Source organism: Nematostella vectensis, chromosome 12, assembly GCF_932526225.1.
Source record: "Nematostella vectensis chromosome 12, jaNemVect1.1, whole genome shotgun sequence".
NCBI classification, from domain to species: Eukaryota; Metazoa; Cnidaria; class Anthozoa; order Actiniaria; family Edwardsiidae; genus Nematostella; species Nematostella vectensis.
In genome coordinates, this window is record NC_064045.1 from 12,509,325 (window position 1) to 12,535,719 (window position 26,395).

General features: G+C 39.1%; 3 protein-coding genes and 1 non-coding gene across 5 annotated transcripts; 2 read left to right on the forward strand and 2 right to left on the reverse strand.

Annotated features, from left to right (window-relative positions):
• Positions 1-654: 654 nt before the first annotated feature.
• On the reverse strand, positions 655-6,761 carry LOC5520505 (amino acid transporter AVT3C). Its single transcript, XM_001640279.3, has 6 exons — positions 6,367-6,761; positions 4,876-4,981; positions 3,597-4,134; positions 3,197-3,294; positions 2,405-2,827; positions 655-1,690 (listed from the first exon to the last, which is right to left on the reverse strand). The coding sequence occupies exons 1-6, from the start codon at positions 6,414-6,416 to the stop codon at positions 1,388-1,390; spliced, it is 1,518 nt and encodes a 505-aa protein (XP_001640329.2). The 5' UTR covers positions 6,417-6,761; the 3' UTR covers positions 655-1,387.
• A 1,389-nt stretch (positions 6,762-8,150) lies between these two features.
• Positions 8,151-19,612, reverse strand: LOC5520616 (putative sodium-coupled neutral amino acid transporter 10). Of its 2 annotated transcripts, none has more exons than XM_048719636.1 (11): positions 19,433-19,612; positions 17,879-17,996; positions 16,441-16,580; positions 15,301-15,441; positions 14,524-14,645; positions 13,849-13,951; positions 13,286-13,385; positions 12,399-12,484; positions 11,770-11,887; positions 10,405-11,142; positions 8,151-9,519 (listed from the first exon to the last, which is right to left on the reverse strand). In XM_048719636.1, exons 1-11 carry the CDS (start codon positions 19,517-19,519, stop codon positions 9,476-9,478), a joined length of 1,797 nt encoding a protein of 598 aa, XP_048575593.1. In that variant the 5' UTR covers positions 19,520-19,612; the 3' UTR covers positions 8,151-9,475. The 2 variants fall into 2 exon arrangements, with proteins under 2 accessions (XP_048575593.1, XP_032221424.2); XM_032365533.2 differs by having other exon boundaries at positions 9,947-11,142.
• Positions 19,613-19,983: 371 nt separating this feature from the next.
• On the forward strand, positions 19,984-26,380 carry LOC5520504 (60S ribosomal protein L18). The gene is made up of 7 exons (XM_001640395.3): positions 19,984-20,078; positions 20,209-20,295; positions 20,373-20,480; positions 20,829-20,927; positions 24,139-24,262; positions 24,800-24,869; positions 26,260-26,380. Exons 1-7 carry the CDS (start codon positions 20,076-20,078, stop codon positions 26,333-26,335), a joined length of 567 nt encoding a protein of 188 aa, XP_001640445.1. The 5' UTR covers positions 19,984-20,075; the 3' UTR covers positions 26,336-26,380.
• Positions 24,408-24,485, forward strand: LOC116603998. Its single transcript, XR_004290859.1, has one exon. It is a non-coding gene; the product is annotated as a small nucleolar RNA SNORD35 (small nucleolar RNA).
• Positions 26,381-26,395: the final 15 nt, after the last annotated feature.

Genomic DNA, 26,395 nt, shown 5'->3' on the forward strand with positions numbered 1-26,395 from the left:
AAGTGCGCGAGCGCGCCACAGTTGTACAAGAAAACACAGCAAAAGTCGCGCTTTTTACTTAAAATCGCTTTGATAGAAAAACGAAGTCGGTTACCCCCATTTTTTATTTGCTCAAATAGTTAAATATATACGGAAAAATGATATACTGAAAGAAGAAAAAAGTTGGGTTGTAGAAGTTGCTATTTCTCTTATAAGCCGTAAAAATACTTCAAAATGGCGCTTTTTATCGTATGAATAGTGGCGAAAACAATGTCTTTTAGTGCGATCTCTTAAAATGTGATTTGTTTTGAACATTAGCTACTACGGGTTATTGTTTAGGAGATCGGATTTTGGCAGCTCGACAAACAGAACTTAATTTTCTAAAGACTATAGGCACTCTTTTTGAAAACTAACAGTTGAGATTTTTCCTTGCGCGATTAGTAAAAACGCGTCATCTCTACGCCCCTCTGTTGTGAAAACGAGAAACGGTACCCCCAATTTTTTATTACATTTTATGAAAGCCCTTAACTTCAATATTGTTTATGCCAAGTTTAAAAAAAAATCTGGGTATTTCAAGGGAATTACCTTAAGAGTGTAGGGAATACATAATTACACGAGACGTGCAGCGTCAACATTGCTGCTAGACAAAAGAAAAAAAAACAGCCAAACATTTCCTTTCTTGTGGTAAGCCTCGCAAGCCGTTGTTGACGCTTCTTGCATTGAGAAGCTTGCTTGGCGGCATTTGATTGCATAAGTACATCCGTCATGGCATGTATCATTGGGTTATTTATGGGACCTCAAATTCCCCCTTGTATGCTTTTTAAACCAAAGATGGCCAAGACTATGAACTCTCCCATTATCAAACACAGGGCTATATAGAAAGGCGAGGCTATAAACAAGAGGCGCTGGCACGGTTGTAGAGGTTACCTAGAGTTATTCTGGAAAAATCGAGAATAATCCAAATCTTGCGGAACAAAATAACCATATAGCAATATTGAAATGTGAACGTCTGATTTCGACCAGAACTTTCGCATGTAGTCAAGAAAAATATTCCTTTCCTACTACACTTGGAAGATTTCGAGTTCTTTTGTTAAACATTCTCTCCTATAACAACCGTTCGGGTGATTCTCTAATTGCGTCCAACGCTCGGAAATACTGACAATACTTAGTTATACTAAAATCCAAAAACGTTTAGACCAATTTTCGGCTTTAAAAGTCAGCGGCGTAGCCAGGATTTTTAACAGGAGGGGGCCCAAAAGGCCCTTCCAAGTCATTTTTTCCTGTATTATAGATAATGGTTGTTAGAAGGAGGGGGGGCACACCCCCTGGCTACGCCCCTGGAAGTCAATACTAACCTATAATGAACCTACCATTTATCGCTAACTATCTAAAGAGCAAATTATGGAAATTAGTTTGGGAGAGGACGAGAAAAGCTTCGCACAATCTCGAGAATTGTGACAGTGACGCCAACCCCGCCACCGATAACCCCAAACAAGATCAGCCCTATGTCCTTGGCTATCGTAAGCCGTGATATGGAGCCACGTTCTAATTTGATATGGAATATGCAGGGCAATATAAATGCCAGCATAGAGCTTCCGAGTGAGCCACACAGTGCAGAGACGTAGGCGAAGTCATCCTTGAGGAGTATGGCGAAGCCTGCAGTGATCAGTACTAGGACCATCCTTAGGAAGTTCTTCCTCCAACTTGTCTTCTGCAAGAAGTAAACAGCTATTCAACAGACCAGCAGTGTTATCTATATTTTATTTATTTATTCATTTATTTTTCTTTGCTTCACCCTCACTTGCGACAATACAAACCGGGGTGGGCACCATCGAGCAATGTCATGTTTATGCAATTCTCCTTAAATTTTTTTGTTTGCACGCCAAACCAAGGCTAGCCTCAATACCAAGGAGGGTGCCAATATCTGTGCCTTACTTTACAGTCAACCAACCGTTTCATTGAGTATCAAAGGATCATCACATTTTATTTTTTCATACAAGATTTACTAGTAGGCACGTACACAGGATTGGCTAAGGGGTGTGCCCAGTCATAGGTATAATATGGAAACAGCATAGTACTTCAGGATTCCTTAATAAGAAATTGGCCACTTTTGGCCTGTCAGGGGGAGGGTGCGCATACACCCCTGTGTAAACGCCTAACTAGGCTTTTTCTTCCAAAACAGGAGATTTCTGCCTAAAAGCTTTTATCCGAAAATCTGGAGATTTTTGGCCTCAAATACAGTTTGCCTGTTTTTCCTTTAAATTAGGAGATTTGATTCAAAACCAGACATTATATCCAAAATCTTGGTGACCTGGAAATTATATCTGAGAAATTTTTAAAAAAATCTGAGGATGAAATATCACCCAAAATTTAGGGTCACCTTGGAATATCTGGGAGAGTTGGGAGCTATGCTTGACATACAAACCTTTTTAATCAATCTTCGTTGATTGACTTTAGGAACGAGCTCAATTGTCTCGTCACCTGCCTCACTGTCTATCTCAGTTCCTGAGTCGGCAACTGAATCCTTGGCCACATTCATCGCCTCATACTTCTCCTCTTTACGCCTGTTATACTCTTTGAACAAGTAGCTTTCAATAATCTCTGTCACTGGAAATAACTGCAGAGGGTAGGTAAACAGAATGGCCAGGCAGAGTAATATCTGGACAACGGTCACCAAGAGTCCTTGAGGTAGTTCACTCGTAACAATCTGGTCGACGTTTTCACCATAGACGAGGTAGCCGGTAATTCCAAACCCTCCGAGAATGGCAGAAAGAAGGCCAAGGGCCAGGTGGAGGTACAATGGGTACCGGTGTCTGTTCTCCGCCATACTGGACTCAATAGGAATTAACTAGAAACAAGAGTAAAAGAATGAATGAATAGAATGAGACCTTGTATTGATGCTTTGTGACCATTCCCAGGAAAGCAAATTGACCAAAGGAAACATAAGTATGCTGTCAGATGGAAAACTGGTGGGTGATGTCAAATGGTAACCAAGAATTTACAAGCTTTTCTATTCATTATCATTCACTCCATGCAGGTTAAAAATCCTAGTAGTTGTTGTTGTTTTACCACAAATTTTTGCTATGGGCCAAAACATGTGACTATTTTAATAGCAGTGCAAAAAAACAAAAACTATCAAAGAATGCAAACAAAGAATGCAACAAACGTTGGTTGCATAAATGCTCCATACAATTGTGATACCTAGACACATACTCACCGTGCCTATCCCTTCATATGCACTTGTGACTTGACCAAAAAACACTGGAAACGTTGACCAGCTGAATAATCTTATCTTGTTCAATTTAAACGTCCACCCTAGAAACAGTCATAAAGCCTTAAGCTTTTTTGAGGAAACCTCAAGGGGGGGGGACCAGGGTATACAAGCACGAAAGAGGGAGGGGTCTCTTTTGGGGTTAAAATATTCCCCAGATTATTGAGGTGTGAAAATTTTATGTGTTTTCTATATTAAACAAAGCTTATCATTAAAGCTTATCATTGAAGAGGAAAAAGGATAAGAGAAAAGCATGACAAATAAATACTGATAAGAGGTTTAACACTTATTATTTGGAGTCTAGACATGACATATTGCACCTGGGGTAAATCAAGTACTTACTTACCTGTCAACATGTACCCCAGAACTGCCAGGAAGGCAAACAGAAGTGCTAAATTGGAGATAAAGCTGACAGGGCCTAGCTTTCTCACACGTCGTATAAATGCCATCAATATCAGCGGAACTACAGGAATCAGAAGGAGTAATGGAAAACTTGGAACTGAGCTGTTTTTAGAATCAGTGTTAGTGGTGTTTGCCAGTGTGGAGTTAACAACATCTGTCTTCTTAATAACAAACAACCCTTGGATTGTATTTCCAATAAATATAAAGTAACCAACGCAGAACATGATCTGTGTGATTAAAAGCGACACTTCCACAAGTACTAAGCCTGGTTTGCCAAGAGCAACTTTCCCAATATCACCATACATCATCTTCTTCTCAACTTTGGCTTCAAGTTCGAGTTTTTCTGACAATGATATTCTTGGATTGTTGTATTTTGGCATTTTGCGGAGGATTTTGCCGACAGCAGACTTCTTGCATTTAATGATTAGTTGACAGCAGTGATCAGTCAATATGGCAATAATAAACAGACCGATACTTCCAAGCTGAAATAAAATATTATTACCATTAATGTAAGATATAATTTACGAATCTAACAACCAGAAGTCATAGTTTTGAAAATGTTATGGGGCAAGTATCCACAACTTCACCTTTTAATATATATTGTAAATAAAGCCCATGGTAGGCCCCGGCCAAGCAATCCAGACTTAATACTTTGCTTTTTATAGCATGCCCATAAAGGCTGGATAAGACTCAACCGCAAACCTCAAAAAGGGTGTAAATCAGCCTATGACGTTGATACAATGTTAAGCTACCAAAGTCGTACAGTAGTGTATGATTCAAGGGCTAAGACATGTCATAGGCTGGTCTTATACGACTTAATCATGCCATCCAAATCAGCACTAAGAAAATCTTATGTCTTTTGTTTATAACATAGGCTGGTCTTATACGACTAAATCATGCCATCCAAATCAGCACTAAGAAAATCTTGTCTTTTGTTTATACATGTCTCTAACAGTACCTTGGTTACACTATCCCACTATATGGAAATTCCAACTATTTATTACCATATGTACTATATTATGAGTATCATGGAATCAAAATACAAGAAAGCAATTAACCTCAAGGTGGTGGCCCCGAGAGATTCTTTCCTTTGGGTGTTTTGTGCCAATGATCAAAAGCACAGCCATAATTGAACTGACATCTCATTAATTGTTTATGAGTTTAAGAATAGCATGTATTTGGCATGATCTCGCCGAGGGGCAGATGGACTGGCCAGTACTCACCACAACACCACTCTGGCGGAATGCAAATGGCAGAGCAATCCAGTTTGTCCCAATAAATGCTTTGAAGACATTGGCAAAGTCAATTACTTTACGGAACACATTTGGCCTAAAAAATCAAGGAATCATTTTACAAAATATACTTATACACATAAATAGATAATGCAAAAAAAAAAACAATTATAAAGCTCTAAGAGTGCGTTTCAAAATCCCATGAAAAAAAATGTAAAATGTTAAAGTGTAATAGTCAAGCCAGAACAAAAGAGAACAAATACCTTACAGTGTGTATTAGTACTAAATAAACTAAATAGTATAATCCATGTTCTATACTTTTTATTTAAAACCTGTTACGTATTAAAGTCCCATCCTGGAACTGAGGGACACAACCTTCTAGTAAAGCTCACATATGTTCAACAGGTCAAATTCAGAGAAACAGAAAGATACTATTGTATCCCTTTCACAACTAAGCCACCAGTAATTCCATGCTATCAAAATTCTGTGTTAGTAAAGAACCGATTTGTGTGATGGCATATATGTACTGTAACTAAAGAAAAAACACAACAAAAGAGAAGCCCATATAATTTCTCTTGTACCTTACCACATGAATTCCTCATACCACCTTTAATGGTTTTAGTGATTAGCAACGTAATTTGTCATCTCAGAACATGAGAAAGATTGCTACTAGGCCCCACTTAAGGGGGCACCCCAGCCATATTCAATATGTTTGAGAAATGACATTTCTTATCTACAGCAAAAGACTTCTCATTGGCAACAAGGGGATGCATATAGGCCCTATGTCAGTCTCCTCTCTAAGTTTGAGGGCTAACTTGCTCCACCAGGGCACCAACAATTAAACATGGTAAGTTTCTGTGGTGGTAAGATTCAGAATTATTTATTTAAAATTCCATAAAAACTTCTAGGCCTACTTTTAGCCTATACGTTCACTGTCTACGTTCTGAGCCCCTTTATGATGTTTAGGCACAAAACATGAAGTTGGGTGATCTGTGAGCACGACATACAAAATTTGTTTGGAATTTTCTATTTGGTATTCAATGTAAGATTTTGGGATTAGTAAACTCTCTCGTTGCAACACATAGACTCCGGCGAACATGTAATGTTTATAAGTGATGAAACATTTTAAGCTTTACAAGTAATGTTGATATGAGTTTTCAATCGCCTTGAAGAGATACTAAGGAGTCTAATTCTATACTAAACATATAGATTAAATATTTCGTGTCTCTATTCAAACACGTGCTAAGTAAGTATATATTCATTTTGACAATGTGAACATTTCTTTATTTTGAAATGAATAAAGCCTTCAAGACTCGAGTGAAATATCACAACCGTCAACACTTTATACATAAAAAGGATGATATTGACATTAAAGTCAATTATGTTTAGCCTCAGCAATAAGAACATTCGTAGAGAAAAGCAGTTTCGTGAAGAAACCATGCATGGATAGCTTACGTAAGATCCCAATATAGATTCGCCTACCTTATTAAACCAGCGCTGGTTTGAACCGATGCAACACTTTGATACCCCATCTTGCCGGGATCGACAATCTGCTATATGATAAATACCAAAACAATATCTTCTCATCAACAACGATGCTAAGGATGGTTGACACCGGCTTTAAATTTCTTTCAGCTTCTCTTGTTCATACTCCTTCATTTTGTTTCGTAGACACACGCGCGCACGGTACCACGGGAAGCATTCTCACATCTCTTGTGAAACCCCACCGCGTTGGAAAATAACTCGAATTTTCGACAATGAGAAATTAGCTAAAGGCTCCGGATTATCTTGTTTTCACTATATGGAGTATCTCGCTATTACTGGCTGGAGTATCTCGCAACTTCTCGCTATGATCACAATCCGGAATCTCTTCTTTACAATCCGGAAAATCTCGCTTTGTATGAGCCACAGGCAACCCATGCTACTAAAACACATTTGTAAATTTTGCAGTGTAACTTCTCCGTGAATCATTGCATTTAGCTATTATGTTACTTAGAAAAAAAGGTTTATTGCAAAATATTGAAGTTACTGAGGGCTATTTAGCAATAGCTTATGTTAGAGTATCTTGCTATACAGGCTGGAGTATCTAGCTATTATTACAATCAGAATTTTCTCGCTATTATTACTATCCGGAATCTCTTCTTCACAATCCGGAAAATCTCGCTTTGTATAAGCCACAGGCAACCCAACATTTTTTTCAGTGTAACTTCTTCTATGTGAATCATTGCCTTTCGCTATTGCGTTTCTCAGAAAAAATGGTTTATTGCAAAGTATTGAAGTTACTGAAAGTGCAATTACTTAGGGAAGGGTCATTATTTAACGGGGGGGAGGGCTGCTATGAGTGGGGGAGGGCCTCAATTTTTAATACATGGTTTAGGGGAGGGCCTTGTTTTTTAAATAGGTATTCAGATCAATTTCCGAGGCCCAGAAAATTCTGGAAATTCAAAATTTTGTGGGGAGAGCCCCAAAACCCCTATATAATAGATAAATGAATGTGATGCACCTTCTGCTTGCTCTTTCGTGACTTTCGTTTGGCTGGCGCTAAAAACCTTTACCCCCTAAGTCCTTTTAATTGTTTTTATCTTTTGCAGTTTTGCTTTTATTAATTTCCAAAATTGAATTTTTGAATTCCACTTCCCCCTCCCCCAACTAACTTTTCAGATTGGTGGTATAAAAAGATATGTAAATAAGATTTCAATTGTCGATTTCAAATGTTTCAAAATGGCAAGATTCTCACGGGGAAGCATGCACCCATCCCAGACCACCCGATAGCATATTCCTTTTCTTGGTAAATTTCCCAATCCCTTTCCTTTGTTTGTACAGCACGGCACATTTGCCCAGGGGCTCATAAATATTTGAGCCCTGATTTCCTGTTACTCATCGAAGAACGTGCCGTACGTAGAGCATCTCAGAGACTAGACGACTAGAGTATAATTTGAATAAAGTAACCAGTATGTTTTTTTTTGTACCGGGGCAGGGCCTAGATTAGGGGAGGGTCGAAATTTTTTAATCAGAAAACAATAAACGAGGCAGACCCCCCCCCCCCCCCCCCCCCGATAACTAATGACCCTTCCTTATCAAAACTGCGAAAAAAAAATATACATTTAATTTTCAATTGAAGCTGCGCCGTTTATACCCTGAAAACCAGAGGCTGGAGATTTTTTTTTTTCGAACGAAGCGAGAAAATTTTGCCGCGAGAAACCCGCATGTAAGCATGGGTAAAAACCACTAAAGCGCCTAGCTGAATAAAATAGCCACCGCATAACTTCACTAGATGCCTTCATAGTTTATTTTCATCCTTACAAATCCTGAGTTTAAATTGAATAAACAAAAAGTGGGCTCAAAGGAGATATTGTTTTGAGAGGTGCACCAACAAATTTTCTTAAATCAGGTTGTTTCTCCGAAAATAAAAACGTCCGAAAGGTCCAAAATCCCCCACAAGCAGATTCTGGACCAGTCATTTTTATAACGCACTAGTAATTTGAAACCCCCACCCCCATAGTCTCTGGGAAGGGTTGGGGATTACACTTTGACGCTGTACAAAACATAGAAAAAAAAAAACACCCTTGGGACAAAATTGCTGTCAAATGCCCCTACCCTTCGGGATGCAAACTATAGGCAACTACCCGACAACAAGTCATCTGAAATAAGCCTTTATCTTTCAAAGCCAGTACACTTCAGCGAGTACATTTGTACTAATAACTATGAAGATAACAGTTACAAAAAAAAAGAAAAATAAATTATCTTCAACAGGCGTTAGTTATCATTCCTATTTGTTTTTGCACATTTCGCCACGCAGCTAAATCTCTGCAGCTTGCCATACGCTGATATATGGAATTGCTTGCTACAGAAGAGAAAGAGTCTCAAACCAGAAACGGACATGACTTTTTGCAAAGTATATTTGTGCCCAAGCCCCCATGGTGGGGACAAGTCTAACAGTCAAAAACTGTCAATTCCCACACCCCTTCGGAACAGATTTTGTTCAAAAGCAGTTCACATTAACCCCACACTTCTCCGGGACCATAGGGGTGGGGATTTTAATTGACTAGTGCATAACCTACAATGGAATCAGTAGGTATGGGTAATGACGAGCGATAACTTATTGTACAAGTATAATATTGCAGTTACGTCTTCAGTAAGAAACAGGGTCCATGTATGTTATTGAAGTTTCACGTGTCCCCTGAGAGACCGGTCCATGTATATTATAAAGTTTCATGTGTCCCCTGAGAGACCGGTCCATGTATATTATAAAGTTTCATGTGTCCCCTGAGAGACCGGTCCATGTATATTATAAAGTTTCATGTGTCCCCTGAGAGACCAGTCCATGTATATTATAAAGTTTCATGTGTCCCCTGGGAGACCGGTCCATGTATGTCATAAAGTTTCATGTGTCCCCTAAGAGACGGCTCCATGTATATTATAGTTTCATGTGTCCCCTGAGAGACCGGTCCATGTATTTTATAAAGTTTCATGTGTCCCCTGAGAGACCGGTCCATGTATGTTATTGAAGTTTCATGTGTCCCCTGAGGGACCAGTCCATGTATGTTATTGAAGTTTCATGTGTCCCGTTTACCCGGAGACCATTTCTAAGTCAGATGCGTCTTCTTCTTGGAGTAAGGGTTATCTCATGTCGAGCTGTAAAAAAAAGGTTATTTAGTCTCAGAAATACTGTTTTCACGAAGAAACAACAAAAAAGGCAACTGGCGAGGAAGCTTAGGGACAGGAAATTATATGAGGGACCATCCATTTGATATCTGACCGGAAGGAAACATATATATCCTGGTCGCAATTATTTTTGCAGCAACAAAATTTATACAATATTTTTCTTCACTTGAATTTTACTGAGCCTTTCATTTTCAGAGGTTGTGGCTTTCTCAATTTTATGGAAGGTGGGATGGGTTGGAATTTTCGTTACCGACCCGTCAGATGTCAAATGGTTAGTTTTAGAATGGAAGAGAGCCGAATGAGAAAAAATGGTCCCTTTTCATCGGTCAAACGGGATCACACCACCAAGGTGTGGCCGACTAGCTAAGGCTCTTTAACCTTATCATTACCACTTTACCTTAAACGTGCCCTCACCACCAACACCTTTCATCTTATGCAGCTTACTTCGACTTCCCCACAAGCTCCTAACCATCCCCGAATCCGCATAGTCTCCCCAGCGCCTAGCCCTACTTTGCACTTTACCCTCAGGCGCCGTTTCGGACACGTCACTGGACTTCAGGCCCCGGATCTTAACGCCTTTGCCTGTGTCGTTAACTGGTGAGGACTCGGACGGAGAGGTGGGGTCTTTGGGCGTGGCAGGGCGCGAAGGTTGCACCAACTTGACGGGGGTGGTAGTAACTGCTGTACTGTTGGGTGAAGCATCCTTAAGGGATGTCCCCTCCGTCGGTTTTACCTCGTCCTTACTGTCATTCTTAGATACTTCGTCTTTAGCCTTACCATCGTTGTGTTCCAAGACTGCTTCGCGTTTTCCCCTCGAGTCTTGCACGACTATAGGGACATCCTGGTCCACCTTACCCTTAGCTTTGATCTCCTCCAGATTCTTTATATCAGCATCAACCTCAGCCTTCTTATCCTTCAGCTTGAGAATCTCTGCATCAATCTCTTCTTTTGACACCTCCACCTTGGGGTCTAAGTCTACCTCCATTTTAGTCACTTTCTCGTCCTTTTTCTCCTGAGCAAGTGGTTTGGACGATTGCTCCTTCTTCTTCACGACGTTCTGGTCGTCCGTGCTCATCAACTGTCGGTTGAGGGAATCCCCAAGGATTTTCTCTGAACCTTTCACAGCCTTCTCTTCCGGGGGATGAGGGTTCGCCGGCTCCACCCTTTTATCACCCCCTGCGTCAACAACATGTTCTTTATCCAGATGGTCGACTTTGACATCCTTCTCAACACTGTCTACAACAGCAGGCTTTAGGTTAACATTAAGTTTATCAACATCTTCCTTGGCCTTCTCTATACTTCCCCCATGGGACACGTTAATTGATCCATCTCTGACGATCAGGACAGGGTTGGTGGGGGCAGGACCCGAGGGCGTGGCTTTGACGAAATCGGTGTCGTGATGACTGGAAGGTGCAGTAAGGACGCTGATGGTACTACCTATAAAGCAGACGAGGCCAATGCACAAAATGACGCGAGCGACAGATCGGAGGCTGTTCTGTGTGTCATTGACAGCAACAAGGAACATCAATGAAGGAATGATAAACGCGATAAGGGTGCCCATGGTCGCACCAGTCACACCCAAAACAAACTCAACTGAAAAAAAATACGAGACCTGCCATTAGTACATTGCTAATGTTTTCCAGATGATGGAGGAGGGTGGTTGGGTTGGTTGTGAATGACAATGAATCAAAACCATTGAGTGACAAATTGTTACAAGGCTATTGCATCCCAAATAAAGCTGCCTTTTCTCAATGCCTCAAAGGCTACAACAATAAACCATGCATGGTTCACTGTTTTAACGTATTTAATCATATAGTGTAGTTTTCAAAATCCTCTGCATCAAAATTGATTCTTAAAGCGTAATTGTCAAGCCAGAACAAAGAGAACAGAAGACATTACTTCAATGTATTAGAACTAAATAAGCTAAATAGTATTTCACAGATCTGTACGCTTACTGACGTTTAGGTAGTGCCCGTAAAGACTGCTGGGCCTCAGCATGTGGGTCCTTCTACTAGATTATTATTGCCCTTAACGACTGGGATATTTACTTTGTTCACAAAGACAAACTTAGGAGCAAGCTGGTACAGCTCCCTAGAAATAGAGTCAATAATTTCGGTCTTTAGGGAAAGGCTTAGATATTTACTTTGTAATCAATAATAAGCAGTTACAGTTACTTCACATACAGCCAATTAACATTACTTACTTTGATACTTTACTTACTTTCTGGAATTAGTATTCCTATCAACAGAGTGATGCAAACTGCCGAGACAGTGATGATGACAAATCTATTTTGCGGCATGTAACCAGGCCCGCCAGGCATGTTCTCTGTGCCAGCCGTCTGTAAAAACAGCAATATGTAATATAAAAATCAGGGAAGGAACACAAAACTAATACGTCTTGGTTTTTGGCATGGCAAGGCTTGTTGGGATCACTTGTATAATTATATTATCCATTCCGAAGCAAAGCTTGAATTTCTTGAATCTCCCACTTCGTGAGGAATTCATGACAGTTCCCAAACGCCCTTTATTAAACTCCTGCTTGATTATTTTTTCTGTTACAATGTTCTAGGTTACCCTACCTACAAAATATTCTTCCTATTGTCTCACCCAATTGGCAACGTTGCTTCGGCTGAGAGCTGAAAAAAAGCACTTCTGCCAGGGAGGATCTAGCTCTTGGCTAAAGGGGGGTTTGGCTCAGAGACAAACGAGGGAGGGGGGAATTTTTTTTGTTACATATGGCTTTCTGGCAGCCCAAGTGGGGGCTAAACCCTTCCCCCCCTAGATCCGCTACTGTCTGCCAGGGTAGTTCTACGTAAAAAACATTGTAAGTGAGGCGTGTCTTATAGTTACCTGAGATGGGAAGAGTAGGGAGTTGATGCTGGCTCTCATGGGGAAGGCAATAAGAGGGATACTGACAATCACTGACATCACGAATCCTGTGCAGTAAAAATCAACCTTTCTGTCAGTTCCTATACACAAACTATCCATTCCTAGTAGTGGATCCGGGGATTGGTTCCATGGGGTTAATAGAACCACATTTTTAAAGAAAATGATGATTGCATGCTTATGAGCAGATAATTGAGGGCTTAGAGAACTTTTGGCAGGTCACTGAGGCAAAGCTAGCCACTGGATGATAAATCTAAAAAAGCAGGTGTTTTATCTCATACTTTTCAATTGTGAAACACTAAACATCAAAATTTTACTGAGGCGAATGCGTCATGCTGGCTACGACCCTGATGGTATGAAAGATTCATTAATTAAGAGCATTCTATATACTTGATGCTCTTACATCCTAAATCCTGCAATTCTCTATGTGTATAACACACATTTCAATTGCCCATCCTGGAGCATGGAAACATATTCTTCAAGTAAGCTCATATACATTCAACAAGTCAAATTTCAGAAAGGGGTGAGGTGTGTTGGTGTGTCAGCGTATGGGGCCTGTTTCAGCAGAACCCTGATTGGCTAACACACTGGGCCAATAATACCAAATAATCCATCAAATAACACAAACAAACTGCTAATAAAACAGCACCCTTGATGATCCAGTGCTTTTTTTTCTCTGCTACGAAAATCTCAAAGGGGGGGGCCTTTGGGGCGCTCCCAAAGTCACTGAATCTTCAAGCGTGATAAAACAAATACTGAAGTTCAATTTCGGTTTTAAACATAGAACAAGTCACCAGAACTTTTATAGATCAAGATTTAATTGCTTTTAATTGGTTAAAAAATTATCCTACCTGTTTTTAAAACTTGCGCCAAGAAAGAATTCCCATAGTTTATCAGGACATCCCCCGTGACACCGGTATCATAGAAAGTCACATAACACATGCTACCAACCTTGAAGGAGGGTAATAAGAATAGGATAAACCTTGGAATGTGAGTAACAAGTTCATAACCACAGTGATATGTTGCTCACCACAAATGGAAGAACACATTGGACATTTGATGCTTAGATATTTACTTTTTGTCTAGGAATACTCTTTGTTTCATTTATTACAAAAGTGAAAAATACAGCTCAAGATGGAGAAACTCTGCTAGAAAACTAAAGATCAACACAATTTCAGTGTGACACTGACCAAAAAGTCTACAGGTACTGCATAAATTCCCCATAGACAAAGCAAGAATACCAAAGATAGGGTAATACTTTTTCAGGGATTACAATATTCAGTGTTGATATGTAAAATAATAATATCAGATACTGATTTAGTCATCTTAACATCTTATCACTATTTATACACTAAAAGTGTGAAGCTATACTTTAGGTTACTAAGATTAGTGATACGTTTAAACAAAAACTTACACTGAGATAAACAAATGAGGCAATGTTAATTCCTGTATTGATGACTTCTTCCATCTTTTTTACAGATGGTTCAGGGAGGGAGTCATACAACACAAACAGCTGCCTGTAACAAAAATAGAACCCAAAGTCATAAGCTTTCAAGGGTGTCAATGACACAGCTATCATGCTAAATAAAGCTATTTGTTGGTTGAATCACATTGGGCCATAAAGGCTTGGGCTCAATATTAATATTTTTGGTAAGATTATCCCAGGGCCGTAGCAGGCCTCAAAATATCATGGGAGGGGGTCACAATACAGAAACATTAAGAAAATATTTGGGGGCACAGCCACGCCCCTACTGGTCATTTATAATTTTTGAAAATATTTCGAGGCACATCATGCCCCCAGTGCCCCACCCCCTGCTACGGCCCTGTATCCAGATTACACACCTAATCTTTGCTAAGCTGCTTTGTTTAATATAAACACATACAGCTTCCTGACTAAAACATTCATTCTAACTCTAAATTCTAAATTAATCAAATAGCTTTACCCTCTACCCTAACCCACTAACCAATTACGTATTAAGGCTTTTTTTTAAATGTTACAAACCTGATGCTTTTCAGAATATCAAGGAGGTACATGCTAAAACTAAACCCTGCTTGGCTATGCAATATTTGAAACTAGAACAGAACTTACGTTTGACAACTAAATGATAAAGAAAAAATTGGAAGACATCTTAGAACCCCAACAGGCCTCCAGAAATTGATATGATCCTTCCAATGACCTTCCATTAGGTGGGGAATTGCACTGAAAATTGTCTGAAAAAAAAAAAAAGACTCCAGCAGTGAGAATGTTGCTGAATGATACTGATTGCTGGTGATGATAAAAATAGTTATGATGGTGATTGTGATGATGATACTGACATTGACTGTGGCAATGATGACAAAAATAGACCACGGAAACATTGCTGGTGGTGATAAAAATAGCCAGTTATGATGACAATTGTGATTAAACTGGCATTCATTGTGGCAATGATGACAAAAATAGACCACGGAAACATTGCTGGTGGTGATAAAAATAGCCAGTTATGATGGCGATCGTGATTAAACTGACATTCATTGTGGCAATGATGACAAAAATAGACCACGGAAACATTGCTGGTGGTGATAAAAATAGCCAGTTATGATGGCGATCGTGATTAAACTGACATTCATTGTGGCAATGATGACAAAAATAGACCACGGAAACATTGCTGGTGGTGATAAAAATAGCCAGTTATGATGGCGATCGTGATTAAACTGACATTCATTGTGGCAATGATGACAAAAATAGACCACGGAAACATTGATGGTGATGTTATTAATGCTGGTAGTGACAATGGTAATGATTTGCGTAGTGCTAAAGATTATGATGATGATAATTTAGGTAGTGGTGATGAAGAGCAACAAAATAAAATTTCAAAAACAAGTTTACCTGAGTTACAAATCCAGCATAAAAAATTAAAGACATTGCACTGACGGCAGCGAGGCTCGAAATATTTCGCATTAATGCTAATGGCAGACCGATCCCTATAGAAAGCACCATCATTACTATGGTTCTTGAGCTATTACCTGCCTAAAAAAAATGGGAAAGCAGAGCATTAGTTGCGACAAACCTGATGAATCATTATTAACCCATTGATCCCTATCTTTTCCTTGTTTTGCTTCGACTGGACAAGTAAATAATTTTCTAATGAATCACAACAACTAATGCTATCTCTTCTAAAACAAATTGATTACAAAATGTTGTGGGTCTCTTTGACCTAGAATTGAATAATTTGGCTATATTTGTAAAGACTTTTAAAAAACTGTCAAGCTGTGAGGAGAGGTGTGTTGACAGGTCATGTCATGCCAAATTCTCTGGGGATATCCTAGTCCAGACCTGGGACTCTCTTTGCGCTCGACATTCTGGCTTGTGTGAAAGAGGGTCTAGTACTTATTGCATGCGCATGCGCAAAAATACACCGCATATATGCTGTGTGGCCTGGTTGCTTAGTTCAAGATGGCTGCGAAAGGGACAAGCGAGGGTTTATTTCAGAAATAATACGCTGATTTTGGTCGTGGGTAAATACTTGATTGTCGATCTTTTTTGAGAACAGGACAGATGATAATTAGAGTCTGGAAAATATATCAATCGAAGAGCTTTTCCATTTTCGTTATTTTCACACGCGCGCTTTAAGCAATAGCGTCATTTCAGACGAGCGCGCACTTTTTTTAATTTGATTTTCAATCACACTTTATCACGTTTTTATAGAAAACAAATCCCAAGCAGTTCGCTGATATTCCTTCACATGTACAAAACATTCTTTTTAACTTAGTGATGATCGATTTTCGGAGCTCTGCACTCGACAAGGTCCAGCGGGAATCGACCCTTTGGCACGTCCGTTATTGTGCGCGCTCGTATTTCAACCTTTTCGTGAAGGTCGCTGATTGGTTGACGGTGATGTTCGGTGATGTTCGCGCATGTGCATGCAACAAATACTGGACCCTCTTTCACGTGAGCCAGAATGTCGAGTGCAAAGAGAGTCCCAGGTCTGGACTAGGGATATCCCATATGTAAATTTTAATTCCTCACCTGTAGGCCAAATAAATTACTGAAAACTAATGGTGCTAGGTCTCCTATGATTACATGAAAGGCACATAAAGTGCCAAAACAGAGTCCAATAATACTAGCTTCAACTGCAAGCTTTCCAAGTGCCCCATAAGAATGATGAGCTGCAACAAACGTAATGATGATAACAGTTAAGGCACATACAAGGAGTTTAGTCATAATCGTGTAATTATACTTGCTGTAGCAATTTTATGTAAGGGACCGGGCCAGATGTTTCAATATTTTTGAAGTAGCAGGCTGTTCTTTGGAAGTAGGCGTCTTGGGCTTCGATGCATAAATAATTGCTCAAGGTCCCCAGAGATAGGATAGGGCATCTCACCAATTGATAAAAATTGATTTTAAATATGGAAATGCATGAAATTCTTCTGTAAAAACAGAATTGTCATTAAAATTATTGTGTTCCATCCCTTTTACTTTCCATTGAAAATGTTTATGCAATTGATAAAATATATCAAGGTATGAGTGGTTCAAAAGCTTGATTCACACAATTCCAAATCTATCATCTGATTAATTGCTAACTGCTACTTTGTACAGAGTAAAAATTACAAACAACAACAGATGTGAATTCTCAGGAAAAGAAAAGAATAACACCCACGATCCTCTCAGATACAAATCAAAGATGGCGGCAACAAGAATGCTATGATTCTCGAGCGATACAAAGAATATGTTCGAAAGTTATAGACTATTGGCTGCAGGAAAAATTGTCAAGAACAAGAATAGATGATAGTGACAATAGCATAATTTATTTTATTATTTTATCATGAAATGGCATAATTTGCAAACTTCATTATGAGTTCGAAATCTGAAATCAGTGTTTTAAGTAGCTGGCAGTTCACCGCTGGTAGCCGCCTTCTAATGAAACCCCTGCTGGGCATAAGTTTGATACTGATTATAACAAAAAGACATTAACTTTTACATTGTTTGTACTAAAAAAAGACTCAATTAAAATATTTCACAGTATTAGGATATATAGTAGAGTCTGTTGTATCAGCCTTCCATATTTTTTTTCTGGTGAATTGATGTAAATCAACTTGGTTCATAGGAACAATACCTTAGGCATAGCTTACTATTGATATTCAAATGCAAAACCATACAAATGAAAAAGGTTGATTGTTTTGTATTCATTTGCATTTGGAAGGGCACATGAAAAGAACTTTGTTTAAAGCCTACGACACACAAAGCAATTTTGTACACTGGTACCAGCAAATTTCAATTGTCCACTAAAAATCCCCAGGTCTGTCTGCTGCCACAGTGGTGAATTCCGTGATATCTAGACACCTGATTTGTCCAATACTAGTGTTCAAATTAGCCAGCGATTGGATTAGCTCATACAAGCATACAAAATCACTTAGTGTATCATTGGCTTAAAGTAGGCATCTGGGGATCAAACATGATCTCTCACCTAGTGATTCATAGCTTCTTCTTCTTGCCATCTGAGCTGCTGTTAAAAGTAGCAGACATGATTTCTTGGTAATCCAAGCACTACTCAGCATTACCAGAGCTCCAAGAAGGACTCCACACTACAAATACAAAGGCATGTCCTATAAACTCTGTGAGCTAATCATCATTGTTGATAGAGCTTTCCACCCATTTAGTGGGATATTTATCAAATAGATTTGACATTTTTGTGTGCATCTGTCCTCTAGATGCACAGATGACGTCACAGCATCATGGACAAAAAAGTAAGCAATGAGACGCAGTCTCATTGGGGGGGTTGAACCCCAAGAGACCCCTCTCTCCTGGCTACAGGCCAGATTGTTGCTTCAATTAAGCTGCTAAATAATATGAGTGTAGATAAAAGTGTAACAAAAGTAAATGGCATAATATGGTTTTGTGTATAGGGCAAAGCTAACAAAATAAAACTAAGACTATATAACTCATATCTGACAACTTACAGGTATTTTTTTATGAAATGTTTTATTTATTTAAGGCATTTCACATCCAAATAAAAATCCTTGGACAAAATTAAAATGAAACACACTTTACAAAGGTACATTTTGGAATTTCATTTATTGGCAATTTATCAGCAAAAATTTGGTCAACTGATGGCAAGGACCTCTTTGGATCTCGCCAAATCTTCACAGCGAACAGGTGCATGGGCATGATTTTGTGCTCGCGGGGACAAGGCAATTTTGATGGTTGCCAAATTCATTGTTGGCAAGCATATTACGACGACAAAAAGACGAATCCTCTGCAATGGAGAATTGTGTGGCACTGAGATTTGGACTGGTTGGACTCCAACTATCTGTGAGGATGTTGTCGTGATTTGAGCACAATTAAGCGGGAGGAAGTGTGTTTTTGAGAACGAAGCGTGAGGTATGTCCAAAATAACTTTCCTACCTTTTACTTCGTTCATTTAAAATTTCAAATTGTTAATCTTTAATACGACCAAAGAACACGCAAAAAGTAAACATAAACACAACACCAGACTACACACGTCTTTCCAACAAGTTGTTTTTTTATTTTTCACTAATTTTTTTCTTTTCGCCCTATGTTTACCGTAAAATGAAAAGGGAACAAATAAAGAGCTTGGGCTACCTGTGAAAAATATAGGTGTCCAGGCCCCGGAGGTATGGAGGTAGGCATCTCAGCTAAACTTAGAAAGCTGCCAGTCTCCAAATATTGATCAACACCGTCAAAAGGTATAAAAGAAGAAAGAGAATACCATATTGCTGGGATTTAGCTTAGAGCATTTGTCATTCTTGTGACTGACTTCTAACAAGTCGTTAGTTTCTGTGGTGACGAGTAAGATGGTGGTTGGTTAATGAATGAAATTCTATACAAATTATCTTATTGATCATTTAGAAATAACAACTTCTACTACAACAAAAAACTTGCAAAATCATTTAAACCCGGAAACAAACACGAATCCGATATAATCATATAAACACAAGAATCTTTGATGACTTGTCTATGACCAGTTCGCGTCGGATAAAAGTAAGAAATATTTACTTACTTCGTGAAAACAAAAGGGAATTGCCAAAACACTAACTCCAACGATGCTGTTGACTAAGTTGAAGACTATAGGCCAGTGTACAGCCATCTTGTAGCGGGATCGACGTCGCAGAAGTTGATTTTGCGAGTCTCGTATCTAACCGCCCGCCATTTTGTTATCCACGAGTACAAAAGAGAAACATCACATATTCCTCTTACCCCCCCCCCCCCCCACCCTAGCTACAAACTTTATGACAGCTCTTGATGAGGTGTACCACAGGTGTACCACCAGCAGTAGAAAAAAAATAATATAAACGGAAGAAAAGAGGATTATGCTTTCCTTTTTTGAAGAAAAAAATTCGTGGAACAAGTTTAAGTGTAGTGTATGTAAAAATAATAAGAATTACCAGAACTTGAACTCTTTCTCACCTCGTTTAGCATTCTTTGTACAGAAACTAAAAAAAATATGATAAACTGTTCCGTTTTACTTTATAATATTGAGGTATAAAGCATATTTTGATTGCTAAGAATGCCATGACAATTCTTGTTGCTGAGAAAACACCAAGTTTTCTCGTGTGGGGCTCCTGTGGACGGTTTTGATATCGAGGCCTCCGAACTCACTACCCACGGTGCTTTGCACACGCACGTCCTCTTCAGCCTCCATAATGGTGAGTACGATGTCGTGTAAAACGCAAACATTATCCAGGGAAATCCGAAGCCATCTTTTTTAAATCACCAATGTAATAGCAATAAATAGACATATTGGTTATCTGTCTTTGGTTCTATGTCATTTTTTAGGGGATAGACATCGAAAAGAAGCACCCAAAGAAGAACTATCGGCGGGAGCCGGTGTCGCAGAATGTCTACATAAGGCTGCTTGTGAAGGTTCGATTTGGTGCAACTATTTTTTTTAGTTGCATTATTGTTCCCTTAAGTAAACTCTATTTTGCTTATCCCCTTAGCTTTACCGCTTCTTGTCTCGCCGCACCAATGCCAAGTTTAACCAGATCGTGATGAAACGACTGTGTATGAGTCGCACGAAGAGACCACCACTCTCTCTTGCTCGTCTGGTAAGTTTGAAAATTCACTCCTCATCCATGCCTTACATAAACAGGCGTCTCACAGTGTATTGTGTTAAACTTTACTGTTATGTTAGTTCTATAAAGTTCTGGTACATAAAACATAACGGAAAATAATTATACCCTTATAACTGGAATCTCTTTTCTAGGTCGACTAGTGTATTCGTTTTTATTTCTGTTTTGTCCAGCATGCTTTAAAAGGTTGGCTTTGTTTCGGTCTTGTTGGTCCTTTTAAATTGAACTGTTGATTCTGTAAAGTAGTGTTACTTTACTATCACTATAGTTAAGAAAGGTTGGACTTCTTAAGTTGTAAATATGATTACTATTGTTTTTGTTTAGGTGCGTAAGATGAAGGCCTCTGGACATAAGGACAAGATTTGTGTTGTTGTGGGTAGCATCACAGATGACAAAAGAATTTTTGAGGTCCCTGCACTGAAGGTAATTATTTCTCAAGTAAATCTTGTTCATTTATTCATCTAATATTCATCAATTCATTGGATGGATGGGTTGATGACTTGAGGTACTACCGGAGGCTATTTCCTGGAAATTGTGATATCTTTTACACAAAAAGCCAAATTCCTTTGAAACTTACGGAAAAGTTTAAGAAGTTATTCAGGTTTATAGGAAAAATATTTTCGAGTCAATCTGTGGAAACATGTGAAATCTGATACCCGCAATCTGCGAGCCACGCAAACTTGTCAAATTTCAACTTTGGTAATAAGCCTCATTTTTCGCTCTATATGGGCCTATAAACCTTATATTGTCGAGCTACAGCATGCTTTGTTTGGGTGGGATACTGACTTGAGGTGCTATGGATGGTTTGCTCAGTTCGCAGCATGAGACATGTATCGAGTGAAACAAGACCTCTTATTACTGTACATCGAAAAGCAACAAAACATAGAATTGCGGTTGTGCAATTCGCTTTGTCAGTTTGTGGTGTTTTGGCTGGATTACGATTTGGCTTTGAACCGCGCAAACTGAAAAGTCACCTACGCTTGGAAGTCTTGTCCTCTGAGCTTCCTAGCGGGAAGGTGCAGGTTTCGACCATTTTATTGGGTTTATTTCAGAGAGTGGTAAGTCTGGCATAATAAAAAGGCAGAATTTCTTGAAAATCGGCGACTACAAATATTTTTGTACGATCTTTGGTATGGATATACTTTTAGGCGATTTCCAGACTAAACGATAACCCCCGGTATTACCTTAAAGTAAAATATTTAGCATTGATAGAAATCAAATTATTTTTTCGGGAAAGCGAGACACAGATAATATACATTTTGCTCAAACGGTGTTCCCTTTAATAAGAGAAGCACTTAAAGCTTTGTGCAAACTGTGCCGGCACACACCATCAGTTCTGTCAAATTGCTGGGCCAGGAAGAGGCTAGGACTAACTATAACTGTGTGAATGCATCCAGTAGAGATACCCTACCTACTCATACATAGGTTGTCTTTCCATTCTGTTTCTAGAAAAACTAATTGAAAAGGTTAGGCAGTAAAAAAAAACCTGTGCCACAGTTCTCAATTGAGCTATAGCGAAATTGTTTAACGATTGACTGCTTGTAAGCTTAGAATTTTTTCAGTATTAAATTGAAGTCGCATTATCACCTGTTTACTACTGGTCGATTACATGACAATTTTCGATTTTTTTTTTTTAACGGGAAACGCGAAAAATATTTCAAAATATAGAAAGCAGTGTGTCTATTGGGAGTTTCTTTGAGGATGTGATTGATAATTTAGAGCGGATAGCCTGTTAAATGTCTCGAATAGATTCTTTTGTCTTTATCGGTTGAGGTTTCCGTCGGACCTCCGGAAGTAAACTGGTGACAATGCAACTTTACGTAATCAAAAGTTGAAATAGCTGAAAAGCTGCAAAACAAATGAAAATATTGCTGCATTTATTCTGAACAATTGGATCCACCATCTTGTTTATCAGTATTGCTTGGGACAACCTTTTAACCCTTTCACGCCCAAGTTTTTTTGACTGACGCACACAAAATGACACCAGGTCTTCAGTTTTTATAGATTTTCTCTTTTTCCTTAGAATTTCATGGGCCGACATAGTAAGAACAAATATTGCCCACATAATTATTGATCGGAATAAAGTACTGGTTTTCCAAATATTGTATTGCAACAATTTTTATAAGCAGGCAAAGACAAACTTTTTTGAATTTAGCGCAATTTAACCGCATGCTCGTCATTTGTTAGTTCCAGTTTATGCATGTTTTCAGATAAACTACATCAAATTAACTTCAAAGATTCAGAGTTAACTCTTTAGGGAAGCATATCCAAGCATTATACATAGCTATTTTTCAGGTTTAAGCGAGCTGGTTGTGATAGTCATGTCAGCACCGTTTCTACACAATACAGCATCAACATGGCGGCAATAAAAGCACGGCTTGCATGGTCATTTCATTTCTAAATTTTAGCGGCTTTATTTCATGGATTGAACAAAACTCAACTGTCCATTTTTGCTCATGATTGTCTAATTGATTGACAATTGGCCATAATCTGTGAATAAATCAAGTATAGCACAACAACACGAGGATTTGAGAACATCATCGAGCGGAACGAGTGGTGACTATTGAACAAATTCAAGATGGTATTGGGAAGAATTTTCTGCATTGTTGTTCAGATGCGGCCAAAATAGGCTTGCAAGAAAGTATTATTTGCTGCTATTGGTTTTGCAATATCCAACTGGACGAGAAACACTTAAATATTTGCGAATTGTTGGCAATAGTCCGTGCCACGAGTACTTACAAAAATACCGAGATGGTGGCTGAATTTATTCACCGCTAGTTCGTGCATCGTTCGCTGTTGCTCTCAAACCACTCAGAATCTTTCTCTTCGTTTCCTTTTTGCCATTTAGAAGCGCCTCAAACAAGTTTGTTCGATTGACAAGAAATTAAATCAATTCAGAATGATGAAAATATAAAAAAAAAAGTTCAAAGTCATTATTTGGATGATTCTTCGGTCCGATGAATGGAGTAGCTTCTTGTTCCTCGATGGCAGTACCAGTTCTGTACCAAAGTTGGTCTTTGGGTCGCAAAATACAGACATTTTTCTGCTAGAAATAGCCCACGGCCATCGTTGTTTACCGATTGTGAATCTGTCTCTCCCAGGCCTTAAAACTCTTTTAAATCGCTATCAAAATCACCCAAAATATCATGAGTCAAGTCCATGATCTAAAGGCAAGGTCCGTGGTCGTGGATGGATTTCGAACGCGCGAAAAAGTTTTAACTTTGGATAAAAATTTCATGACGAACAGTTCGTTGTACTGACTTGAGCTGTAAGAGAGAAACGTGCAGAATTTCATGCTCTATCGATTCCACGTGTTAGGTTTCCATATAAGGCAGTCCTTTTGTCTTTTTGTCCAATGACAAAGAGGCATACAGCAAAATACGGAAAATTCCGTATCTGGGCGCGAAAGGGTTAAGAGCTTTTCCTCTTTCTAGGGAGCAGAGCACTCATTTGCCTAGTATTGTAGAATGATGTATGGTCTAAATATAAACATCAAGCTATTGTGTGGATTTCCTTTGCCAAACAACATTCTATCATAACTCATTAAAAACAGATTTTTGACACAAGGAAAAAAAAGTTTTTTTTTTGCCATTCTCCCATTGATTTCTCCTTTTTTCGTATTTCTCATCCTCAGATCTGTGCCCTGCGTTTCTCTGAGACAGCTCGTGCCAGGATTCTGAAAGCTGGTGGTGAAATCTTGACTTTTGATCAGCTGGCTTTAAGGGCACCCCTGGGACAGAACACTGTCCTCTTGCAAGGTGAGATATGCTGTTGCATACATTTATTGCAACCAACATGACCAACAGTAATGGTCTCTACGTTTATCGTTGTGGGTTGTGGTGGCTCAATCTCTTCGGGATAGTGCCTCTAAATAATGTATTATGCACTTTATAAAAGTTTTTTTGCAAAGGATGATATCTGTCACGACGGTCTTCTAATGCCAATAGCAGCTGATGACAATGTGATATCTGATGCAAGGAGCATGTCATGCCTCTTACTGGTTTGCCTTTAAGAGATTTTACTAGACACACAACACAATTCTTGAATCAAGGCCTACAACCTTTCTGCCTGACTTAATACTTGCCCCAGACCACCAATTATTGGGTTTTCCTGTTGCCCAACTCAAATTATGGAGAAATTTTCACCTTACCCATTTTGACAGAAAGGCACTCATTTTACTTTTTATTTTCTATACTTTGGTGATTTGTCAACAGTGCTTGTCAACAGCCATGCCTATAACTAGCCTTGTGTGTTGTTATCGGCCATGATTTTTATGTTCCTACTCTTCTATTCAGGGCCAAGAAAGGCTCGTGAAGCTGAGCGCCACATGGGACTTGCTCCTGGTGTCCCACACAGTGACACTAAGTAAGTATCATTTAGTCATCTTGTTAATACCAGACCAAACTCTGCACCTGGTCCATCTTTGAAATTCTGTGCAGTTTATAAACCATCTAAACCAGTCCGTCCTTGATATAGTGTTCAATTTTTTTTACAAGAAACTTGTTTTCAGTCACATGTGCACCTTGTGTTTTTCAATTCTGAGCTTTGATTGTTTTTTGGTGAGGGAAGCCATTTTGCAGCTACGGCGGGCGTTAGACTGCTAACCAATAAGAGAGCTCCAAAAAAGTCCAGGCATTAAAAAAGCAGACGAGATACATACGTACTAAATCAACAACAACGCAAAGCTAAGAAACCCCTTCGAACTTTGTTCAATTTCTGGCTTTGTGTTTATCGGTATTTTCTTGAAAACAGTAGCTAAGAAGGCTATGCACTTTGAACTTGTTTTGGCTGTGATCAATCTAAAGCTGTGACAGGTTTAGCCTGATTTTTAGCCAAGGGGTTGTAGTGAAATGCAGCCAAGCCCTGGCTGAACATCAGGCTATGACAGATACAGATTGGAAAAATTCAAAAGTCTTCATTGACGTCCACCAAAACACAGTTGTAACTCATAAATGAAAGGTAGAGGGTGCTTCTGTGACTGAAAACAAGTGTAACATGCTACTTTTGAACATTCTCCCAAAACACCATATTTTTTAGTTGGTGATACCTCAGCCACCATGGGGAGGGGAGGGGGGTGCGCTGGAGGGCTGCGGCCCCACCAATTTTTGCAACAGAAACAAGTCTATTACTATGATTTATTCCTTTTTCGGTTTTCAGTATACTAATTTTTTTCAATTGTCTGCCCACACACTTTTCCACGGACCCTGTACTTCATAATAAATTTGGCTTACACATGATGATATCTGTCACGACGGTCTTCCTATGCCTTGTGCTTTGATGACACTGTGATATCTGATGCCTGTAGCTGTTAAAATAATATAAAAAATTTTCAAGCCACAGCTGGTGTGGAGACCTGGATTGCTCAACTAATCAGCTGAATAGCACCAACAATAATAACATAATAATAATAACCTGAATAATAACAACAAAACAAGTCGCCCCATGACAGGTTATCCAGAATCTATGAAAAATGAGACTTGATATCCGGAATCCACACACTAGGACCTGGAATCCAAGACTTGAGCTGGAATCCGGAATACAAACATCCTGAAAAACAAAAAATGAATCCGGAATCCATGGGAAAAAACCACATGGAATCCGGAATCCACACACTAGGATCCGGAATTCAAGAACCTGCAATGGGGCGAAACCAGTAATAATAGCAGCTCTGTATCTCAGATAAAAAAAAACAGCCTACGTGTTAAAAACAGTTTTGGTTTTCAAATTGGACTAACTTGATGTCTGTTTTTCTCAGGCCATTTGTGAGGTCCAAGGGACGCAAGTTTGAGCGTGCTCGTGGTCGCCGTAAGAGCCGTGGCTTTAAGGTGTAAAGAGATTAATGACCCCATGAGCAATAATAAAGCCATTCTGCCTCCTCTTGTCTTTGTTAT

Coding starts and splice junctions, on each gene's coding strand:
- LOC5520505 (XM_001640279.3), bottom strand. CDS start 6,416: ATGGGGTATCAAAGTGTTGCATCGGTTCAAACCAGCGCTGGTTTAATA. Junction 4,135..4,875: donor TCCGCCAGAGTGGTGTTGTG/GTGAGTACTGGC, acceptor ATTTTATTTCAG/CTTGGAAGTATCGGTCTGTT. Junction 2,828..3,196: donor CATATGAAGGGATAGGCACG/GTGAGTATGTGT, acceptor TCTTGTTTCTAG/TTAATTCCTATTGAGTCCAG.
- LOC5520616 (XM_032365533.2), bottom strand. CDS start 19,519: ATGGCTGTACACTGGCCTATAGTCTTCAACTTAGTCAACAGCATCGTT. Junction 17,997..19,432: donor TTCCCTTTTGTTTTCACGAA/GTAAGTAAATAT, acceptor TTGTATTTGTAG/TGTGGAGTCCTTCTTGGAGC. Junction 13,952..14,523: donor TTATCATTTAGTTGTCAAAC/GTAAGTTCTGTT, acceptor TTTTTGTTACAG/GCAGCTGTTTGTGTTGTATG.
- LOC5520504 (XM_001640395.3), top strand. Junction 20,481..20,828: donor CACTCTCTCTTGCTCGTCTG/GTAAGTTTGAAA, acceptor GTTTTTGTTTAG/GTGCGTAAGATGAAGGCCTC. Junction 24,263..24,799: donor GAACACTGTCCTCTTGCAAG/GTGAGATATGCT, acceptor TCTTCTATTCAG/GGCCAAGAAAGGCTCGTGAA.